A 10,638-nucleotide genomic window follows, 5' to 3' on the forward strand; every position below is an offset into this window, starting at 1 on the left:
AAATGTTCTCAACTTCTTGATCCAGTGGGCCGTTTAAAGTCTAATTGGGCCTCGCACCAGGCCCAACACATAACAACACTAGGCCCAACCATAGTGATCATCAATGAAGAAAATATATAACTCTCAGAAGCGTATTCAGCAATTCTCACCTCAATTGCTATTTAAATGCACACTTGCCCAGTGTGATGATTCAGTCCCATTTAGCAGAATGCGGCATTCTCCTTCGTCGAATAGCACGTATACTCCCCCGGATATCAAGATCAGGCACCACCTGTCCAAGAGGAAGAAGAGGCGAACCACCAGGGTTAAGTTCGCGTGTGGCTGCTGCATCCTCTACAGCCATGGATGCGACGAGGGACACCACGTTCTCAGCCTTGATGCGGCACGACAGTTACTCCTGGGAGTTCCAGAAGGATCCCCTTCACTTCACCACGTTCCAGGCAAGTCCGACAACTTGGTCGGTGTCAATTCGGGCAAATTACAATCTCCGCAAGAGGCTCCGAATCGACAAGATGTGGGCACGCCTCCTCATCAGGACTCCCTGGTTCTTGAAGGCAGTGGATCCCATCAGGATTAATAATAGGGTCAGGGCTCTCGTTACGAGCCACCTGTCTAATTTAGGCGTCATTAGTCCGATTAATCTAGAATTAGCGTGCAGGTCCCTGCCACGTGTCTGGATCAACTGCACTGAAGCAGATTTCGAATTTGTACGCATATTGTTCAAGGATGAAATGAACTGAAGCATTTTATTTCCTTCCTGCCTATCTATTACACGTGTCACTGCTGCATTGAATCCCTACCAATTACATACGTACGCATACGAGTATGCCATCCAGTATTCTACGTTCCCTTCTACGTATCTCCCTGTGCATGTGGGTCCCACTTCGTCCACCAATGGAAGGGGTTTCACCAGGTCAGGGCCTTATTCAATCCATCCTCCTCAGCTGCTCCCGGTGGAGCTTGTATCATCGGACACTTCGTCCGAATCCGACAGGGTTCCCCTGAGCTCCTCGACGGCACTGAACAGCAGGTCCAGTTCGCGGATGAATCGCAGGCTCCCCATCCGAAGCGAGAAGTACATGCCCAGGAGCACCACGTGCTCCATGCCGCAGTCCCTCACGACCCTGTAGAATCCTGCCATGTCCCTCATGTTTGCCATTTTTTATGGCATTCGAAACGCACCGTATCGAGCAATCTCACTGAATGGGCGTGCCCGGCAAGGAATGCTCAGTATTTATCATCATCTCCCTATGCCACGTGTCGTGTGTGGGGCCCAGGACACGTGTCGTCCATCCCGACCCCAGCGGGAGTGGTCCGAATCCCAAATTCGACCGGGGCGGCAAAATTGAAATTCAATTCCGAATTTCAATTTTAAATTCGAACTCCAACAGTGCCTCCCCAATGTGTGGGGTACATCCGTACCCGAGCGGCCAGTGGCCTTCGGCCACGTGGCAAGGGAGTACAGCGGACCACGTTCCTGTCAGAACGTGGGGGGACACGTGGTGCCATCCGGCTGTCTTTTGTGAAAAAGACAGAAATGCAATTGGGTTGAGCGTCCTTATTACCAAAATGCCATTGGGTTGAGCTGATCTCAACCGTCCAATTTACTCCTGGGGGCTGACGTGGCCCCCCTACCCACCGTCCACGTGTCCAACCCGAGCGTCTTTGTAATATTATATAGACGCTCGGAAGCCAAAAACATGCCACGTGTACTCAACCCAGTCTACCCAATATGAGAGAGAGTTTTCAGAAGGTGACGTCATTGGGTAGAGCTGGTAACTATTTATCATCGTCTTCCCTTCGATCAGTCCATTGTTTCTCATCAGAAAACACAAAACCCATTACCTCCCAATTATCTCATCTTGGTCAAAACCAAGATGTAAGGGCAATATTCAATGAAAATACCAAGATCTTCCAGATATCAAGTTAATTTGTCCATATGATGCAAGAATTGTACTTCGAAGGTAGTTCACCTTCTTCATTCCCTCTGTCATGGAGCATCGATTCTAATCGATGTGATGTTGTATATAACACAACTCTATCACTTCTAAATCATTCGAACCTTGAGGTTCGAGAAGGTTCTCAAATGACAAGTCAAGTTGTCTGTGTGCCGCTGCGCTTGCCGGGGAAGATAAATGAATCACAGCGTGGGCCATCCGTGTAAGTGGCCCAACATTTCTTGATCAGATGGGTCCTTTAAAGTGTAATTGGGCCTCTCCCCAGGCCCAATCAATAATGGCCCAACTGCGGTCCAGCTGAGCTGTTGAATCCAACGGCTCTTCGATCCATTGGGCCGCTTAATTCTCAGTGGGCCTCTCCCCAGGCCCAACAAATAATATCCAAACATTTGGATAATTTGCTCTCAATTTCTTGATCCAGTGGGCCTTTTAAAGTGCCAGTGGGCCTCTCCCCAGGCCCAACTCAATTTAATCGAAAATGTTCTCAACTTCTTGATCCAGTGGGCCGTTTAAAGTCTCATTGGGCCTCGCACCAGGCCCAACACATAACAACACTAGGCCCAACCATAGTGATCATCAATGAAGAAAATATATAACTCTCAGAAGCGTATTCAGCAATTCTCACTTCAATTGCTATTTAAATGCACACTTGCCCAGTGTGATGATTCAGCCCCATTTAGCAGAATGCGGCATTCTCCTTCGTCGAATAGCACGTATACTCCCCCGGATATCAAGATCAGGCACCACCTGTCCAAGAGGAAGAAGAGGCGAACCACCAGGGTTAAGTTCGCGTGTGGCTGCTGCATCCTCTACAGCCATGGATGCGACGAGGGACACCACGTTCTCAGCCTTGATGCGGCACGGCAGCTACTCCTGGGAGTTCCAGAAGGATCCCCTTCACTTCACCACGTTCCAGGCAAGTCCGACAACTTGGTCGGTGTCAATTCGGGCAAATTACAACCTCCGCAAGAGGCTCCGAATCGACAAGATGTGGGCACGCCTCCTCATCAGGACTCACTGGTCCTTGAAGGCAGTGGATCCCATCAGGATTAATAATAGGGTCAGGGCTCTCGTTACGAGCTACCTGTCTAATTTAGGCGTCATTAGTCCGATTAATCTAGAATTAGCGTGCAGGTCCCTGCCACGTGTCTGGATCAACTGCACTGAAGCAGATTTCGAATTTGTACGCATATTGTTCAAGGATGAAATGAACTGAAGCATTTTATTTCCTTCCTGCCTATCTATTACACGTGTCACTGCTGCATTGAATCCCTACCAATTACATACGTACGCATACGAGTATGCCATCCAGTATTCTACGTTCCCTTCTACGTATCTCCCTGTGCATGTGGGTCCCACTTCGTCCACCAATGGAAGGGGTTTCACCAGGTCAGGGCCTTATTCAATCCATCCTCCTCAGCTGCTCCCGGTGGAGCTTGTATCATCGGACACTTCGTCCGAATCCGACAGGGTTCCCCTGAGCTCCTCGACGGCACTGAACAGCAGGTCCAGTTCGCGGATGAATCGCAGGCTCCCCATCCGAAGCGAGAAGTACATGCCCAGGAGCACCACGTGCTCCATGCCGCAGTCCCTCACGACCCTGTAGAATCCTGCCATGTCCCTCATGTTTGCCATTTTTTATGGCATTCGAAACTCACCGTATCGAGCAATCTCACTGAATGGGCGTGCCCGGTAAGGAATGCTCCGTATTTATCATCCTCTCCCTATGCCACGTGTCGTGTGTGGGGCCCACACGGAAGGGGACACGTGTCGTCCATCACGACCCCAGCGGGAGTGGTCCGAATCCCAAATTCGACCGGGGCGGCAAAATTCGAAATTCAATTCCGAATTTCCATTTTAAATTCGAACTCCAACAGTGCCTCCCTTCTGTGTGGGGTACATCCGTACCCGAGCGGCCAGTGGCCTTCGGCCACGTGGCAAGAGTACAGCGGACCACGTTCCTGTCAAAACGTGGGGGGACACGTGGGGCCATCCGGCTGTCTTTTGTGAAAAAGACAGAAATGCAATTGGGTTGAGCGTCCTTATTACCAAAATGCCATTGGGTTGAGCTGATCTCAACCGTCCAATTTACTCCTGGGGGCTGACGTGGCCCCCCTACCCACCGTCCACGTGTCCAACCCGAGCGTCTTTGTAATATTATAAGACGCTCGGGAAGACCCCTATATAACCCAACCCATTCTACCCAATTATAGGGATACTTTTCGCTGAGTGATGTCATTTGGGTAGAGCTTCAAGATGCCGAGAGCACCTTCTTCCTTCTTCATAAACGCGAAGAACATATTTCTCACCTATCCCAGGTATGTTCTTCCCAAACAACAAGCATTAGATGCAATTAGGAACATCCAGTTCCTTATTTCCCCTATTTATGTACGGGTTGCTCAAGAAACCCACCAAGATGGTTCTCCCCATCTACACTGTCTGCTTCAATTCGAAGGTAAATTTCGAACTCAATCTGCGAGGTTCTTCGATATCAAATGTCCCAGTTCGAATTCGATGTTCCATCCAAATGTTCAAGGCGTGAGGAGTTCATCAGCAGTTAGGGATTACATCTCCAAATACGGTGATTTTGTCGAATGGGGGAAGTTCCGGCCAGATGGCCGGAGCAGTTTGTCATCTGACAAAATAGATGATGTATATGCCGCTGCGCTTGCCGGGCAAGATAAGGGAATGGCCCTCAGTATTATCAAGAAGGGCGATCCTCGATCGTTCATTATACATTACGACAAATTGTCCAGCAATCTGGATAGAATATTCCAGAAGCCACAAGAACCATACGTGGCTCGTTTCCAACAGTTTGCACACGTTCCTTCGTTCCTGATCCAGTGGGCCACTCAAAATATTATTGGGCCTGATAACAGACCACACAGGCCCATGTCCATAATAATAGAAGGCCCAAGTCGAACTGGTAAAACATGTTGGGCTAGAAGTCTCAATCCTAGAGCCCACAACTACTATGCAGGCCATATTGATCTGGGCCATCACTCTGATGATGCGTGGTACAACGTCATAGATGACGTAAGCCCTCAATTTCTCAAGCACTGGAAAGAATTCCTGGGTGCACAACGAGATTGGTCGTCCAATTGCAAATATGCCAAACCCAGGAAAATCAAAGGGGGAACTCCGACAATTGTGCTCTGCAATCCTGGTGCCAATTCTTCGTATCACGACTATTTAAGTGCACCAGACAAGCAGGAGCTTCTCAACTGGACTAAGCAGAATGCCGCATTCTCCTTCCTGGAACAACCCCTCTTTGCACTCACAAACCAAGAGCAGGCACCAATTGTCCAAGAAGTTCAAGAATTGGATAGCAACAACTAAGTCCCCGGTGGACTGCATACTCAGCATTTCCTGATCAGATGGGTCTTTCGGAGGACCTGATCAAGAACAGTATGCGAGAGCAAACTTTTCTGATTAGCATGGTTCGCTCACAAATGCGAAGACCCTAATGCTAGAACCAAACTCAAAAATTGCCCCCCTTGTAGAATAACTTATTTTTTCCATCACCATTTTAGAATTTTCCCGCATTATTTGACAGGTTCAAGACTCTTAGCCTGAAGAGGCGACCAAATTCTTGGGGAATCTCACCATGGAATTGATTCTCCTCAAGATGGATGAGCCTCATGAAGCTTATATTTCCGACATGAGGAGATATAATTCCGGAAAAGTGCTTATGCCTTAGAGTCAAGGCTATAACCCTCTGATGTCGAGTACTACATGTGATTCCTTCCCACTGGCAATGGTGCTGTGAATGGTTCCAGGAGTTCAGCACTCCAAGCGGGTCATCGTATACCTGCTTCTTGAATTCAAGCAGAGCAAGACGATCAGTTTCATTTTTAAATTGTTTAGAAGCTGAAACATGGCTTACTGAAAAGATTATGGCAACTAAGAGAAGGAGAAATATGTTCGCCAATGTTGATGATGAGCGAAATCCCCACATGGTATTGGGAACTTCCATGAGCTGTTGGATGCGAAGATGGAATAATTTGCAACAAATTGGTGATTGAATGATAAAAGTTTCTGCGGAATGGGAACAATAATGTTTCTGCGGAATGGGAACAATAATGTTTGAGCTGTTATAGGATTTTGTGTATAGCCCACACAATTGGAACTAATTTTCTTGGTATATTTCTGCGGAAAATGAGCTAAACCTCGTTGTCAGAACTTAATAGAGAAATGGTCAGTAAGCTTCCACCAACTTGCAATTTACCCATATCGACCAGAGATGATGATTAACAGGAAGCCTTCATTTGTGTGGGAGTACACAAATCACAAGAATCTTGATATTCTTAGGTGATGTTCCCAATTTTTCCCTTTTTTATGTTGTTTTAATGCCATTTTCTCAAAAAAAATTTTATTTTTTTAAAAAGAAGGGTTTGTTTTTTATGTTATAATTTTTAGTTTTTTCTTTTTTTTATGTTGACTTAATGTCATATGTGCATATCAGGTGTCTGCTAGATTTAGAAAAAAATTAAAGTAATGTTCCAATGTTATCGCTAAAATCTATATCAGATTGTCATCCTGAAGCTAATTTGCTTCATTTTAGAATGTGTGATAGACAAGAAAGAGTTTTTTTTTTTTTTTCCCAAAACATGAGAGATGAAACAATTTAGTGGTCCAAAGATTTTTAATGAAACGGAAAAATAGTTGGTGAAGACTATCATTTATGGTCCGCAGCTGGGAAAATGGTCGATCAATTTGGAAAATGACCTATACACCAATTAGAAAAAATGGTTTTACGAATGATGACAAACATGAATTTGGAAAATCAGATCACAAATGTATCGCGTTTCTGTCGAGTCTGCTCAAGGATGACAGTTTGCTCTGTTTGCTTTTTTTTTTTTTTCAAGAAATCCGCCTTGAGATGGTGGAGATTTTGCATGTAATCCTTCCAGTTTGCTGAGAAATAAGTGAAAATAAAATGATTCAGCAAACATAAAAGCCTAATTTTCCAAATTACATTTCAATCTTCTTGGTGACCAGGGGCCTTGGCTTAGCAACGAGACCAAGTCCCGATCACTTGTTCACGCTGCTATTTCTTCTACCTGTGCATTTACTTATCAATTTATGTTTTCTTGTTGTACATCTTTTCTTATTTTGTCCTTTTAATTGAACAATAAAGTCCATGAAGCCAGTTAAAACTTAGAATTAAAAACAAAGTTCTTTTCATTTTCATTTTTTTTGTTCATCAATAAATAGAGGGTCAGTTTGTAGTCAAAATCCTACTGTTTTAAATCTTGAAACATGCATTAATTATCCACTAAATCATAAGCTCATTCTCATTTAGCAAACAACTCCGCATTCTGCAGTAAACTCAAAGCAGAAAATTTTCCAAGTAATGTATCACTGCTAGACAGTTTTTTTTTTCAGAATTTTGATGTATTTTTTAAAAAGGTTTATGACCCTTTTCCCCGATGATGATGATGATAATAATAATGGTAATAACCCCAGTGCAGTGAAGCCAAACATAAGCCCCATTTGGTAAGTGAGTTTTTTGGAAATTTGTCTAAACTTTACTGTAATTTACTGTAGAATTTATAGAAAAATTTTTTGAAGTGTGTAAAAATTTCTTTAAGAAAAGAAAAACTTTCATCTTTTTTCTCCTTTCTTTCCTTTCCGCTTCTCTCCCCCACGCCACCGCAATCTTCTTCTCCCCCACACCACCGTAATCTTCTTCTCCCTCCCACCTCACTAACCGCCCGTCCTTGCCAGCTACCAGCAGTAGAAACTTTTTTTTCTCTCTCTCTCCATCCTACCTCTCCTTTTTTTTCTTTTCCCCTTTCTTTCCTTTCCTCTTCTTCTCCCCCACCCCATTGCAATCTTCATCTCCCCCCCTCCTCACTAACTGCTCATCGATTGCCGGCAGAGGCAGAAACTTTATTTTTTTCTCTCTCTACTTCCTTCCTCTCCCCTCCTTCCCTTCCCCTCTATCTCCTCCGCCCTCTCCTCCCCTCTGCCTCCGTCATCCCCTTCCCCCTCCCTTCCCCGATCATGACTAGATATGGCAACTGCTTATTCCTCAGAGTCAAGGCCGTTGTTAATAAACCCGAATCGACTCAACGGTTGAACCGGTAGGCCCGGTGACCCGACCATTAGACCAACGGGGTCTCTAGTTTGATCGGATAAGAAATTGACCTGGTCAAATTCGATTGACCCGGTAGTTCAACCGGAAACCCGGCCAATTTTTCAATTGACCCAATTAAATTTTTTTTTTTAATTATGAGTCTTTGTTTTTGAAACAAAATATATATATGCTTTTGATAAGGTTTGTATACTGGATCTTCATTTAAATATATATAGACTTTACCACTTGTTTAGTTTTTATTTGATAACTAAATTTTTTTTAATAAACTTGTTTATTTTTTATTATACAATTAATCTTTTTAACTTTTAAACTAACAATATTTGATTAGTTAGAAAATTACTTTGTTTTTAAATAATAATAAAAAATAATGCTATATTATTGAAAAAGCGATATAAATTTTGTTTTATACTTGACTATATCATTTATTTATTTAAAAGTATGATAAAGTGAAATTAAATCTTCTATTAATATCTATATATTTACTATATATCTTTCTAAGTATAATTATTAGTATCTAAAAGTACTTTTTATGTATATTAAAATTACTATTTTATATTTATAAATATTAAATTAATATTCACCGGTTTAACTGGTTATCCCGTCCCTCTGCCAGATTCCTTATCGGGCCGGATTTAATAACCACTCAAGGCTATGACCCTTTGATGTCGAGTACTACAGGTGACTCCTTCCCACTGGCAATGGTGTTGTGAGTGGTTCCAGGATTTCAGCACTCCAAACGGGTCATCATATATCTGATTCTTGAACTCAAGCAGAGCAAGACGATCAGTCTCATTTTGAAATTGTTTAGAAGCTGAAACATGGCTTACTGAAAGGTTCATGGCAACTACGAGAAGGAGAAATATGTTCGCTAATGTTTATGTGCGAAATCCCCACATGGTCCTTGTTGGGATCGGCTACAAACTGATGATTGAATGATAAAAGTTTCTGTGGATTGGGAACACGGTTGAGCAGTTAAAGATTAGAGCTTAATAAAGAAACGGTCAGATTTAAGCATATCGACCGTGATCCAATTCCTGGTACAGGTAGTTTTTCAAACCACGAAAATTACTTGCAAAGCAGATCGGAAACAATTAGAAGATAAATTCCCAAAGTTTTCCATTATGGATCATTCATTTGACTAATTAAATTTCACCTTAGCTTCGTTAACCCGACAAGTTCTTATTAAAGCAAGAGCTATCTCTAGTGAATTTTTCATTGATATATTATTGATCCAAAGTACATCTATAAAATGTTGGATCCTTATGATTTAACAAAAGGGAAAATTGATCGAAACACTTCTCATATTTTGTCAAATAAATTTTTTCATTCCTAATTTTTAAATCATTGAACTTTGTCGCTTACAAAATTTAAATCGATCAAATTTAGTCTTAATTTGATTTTCTTAGCAAGTCAAAGAAAGTTGTCTCTGACAGGGCGCAAACTACTCCATAGTCATTCTGCCGTTTCACACTGTACGATGGAGTATGAGAGATGATCAATAGTCTTTCCAGTCTGGCCCACAATTAAAATCAAATTTAACGGAAGATGGAACTCCCAACTACTCTATCGTCATCCGAACCAATACCGCTGGGCCATTCAGTGACTGGATTAATGAATCATAATTCAAGACCCACAAAATGACCGCCATTGAAACTGAAAATTTTCCAAACGTCCACACGAGTGATTATGAACCCCCTTGGGCTCTTTGCCGAGGGCCCAGTTAGCAGACTTATTAAATTGGGCAAACTATACTAATACTGGCTGAACCCTTTGAAAAAATTTCTTTTTGTTCACTTGATTTTTTTTTCCCCCAATTCCATTTGATCATTTAGCTTAGCTTAGGCATCATCTTTCCCATTCGTCTAATTTCTGCCTTTATCTCAATGATTAAAAGTTCCCAGATTTAATACGGTATTTACTCCAATGACATTTTCATCTACTGTCTTCATCCGTTTAGATCTAAAAATGAGAATTGAGACATATTGATGAGGTATGGGTATTAAGTATCGGATTAATAGATGAAATTGGATGAAATGGACAAAATGTGATATTTACTATTAGGGTTTTTCTAACGGACACCTTAAGGTACTCGATAAGACATTTAATATTCACCTAACCTATCATATATATATATATATATATACACACACACACATATATATACACACATACTAACAATCATTATCCTCCATTGCATTTATATATTTTCTCTATTTAATTTGGCTTACCATCCCTTGTATTTATTTACTTTTTCTAATTAATCTTATATTTCGAAAAATGTAACACCTGAAATATAGTTTAACGGTGCCCTATAAAACAAAACCGTTACTATTATTGTATAACCTATTTGAGACACCCCCAACAAAATAGGAATACAAATAAAAAAGGTTAGTACATTTAGACTGATTATGCAGGTGATGATGCATATGATTATCATGTCTTTTAATACTAAATGAAGTTTTTTTTTTTTTTTTTATGACCACCATGGCCATCGATAACTTGATTGGGCAACGTATGGATATGCTAGCAAGGGAACATATGGGCTTATTGTGCAATTGACCCCTGCCCTCTACCCCT

General features: G+C 42.2%; 1 protein-coding gene across 1 annotated transcript; it reads left to right on the forward strand.

Moving 5' to 3' along the window:
* The first annotated feature begins 4,214 nt into the window (after nucleotides 1-4,214).
* On the forward strand, nucleotides 4,215-5,297 carry LOC113756542. Its single transcript, XM_027300180.1, has one exon. The coding sequence runs from the start codon at nucleotides 4,215-4,217 to the stop codon at nucleotides 5,295-5,297; it is 1,083 nt and encodes a 360-aa protein (XP_027155981.1).
* Nucleotides 5,298-10,638: the final 5,341 nt, after the last annotated feature.

This window comes from Coffea eugenioides, unplaced genomic scaffold (assembly GCF_003713205.1).
Source record: "Coffea eugenioides isolate CCC68of unplaced genomic scaffold, Ceug_1.0 ScVebR1_23;HRSCAF=104, whole genome shotgun sequence".
Taxonomy (NCBI): domain Eukaryota; kingdom Viridiplantae; phylum Streptophyta; class Magnoliopsida; order Gentianales; family Rubiaceae; genus Coffea; species Coffea eugenioides.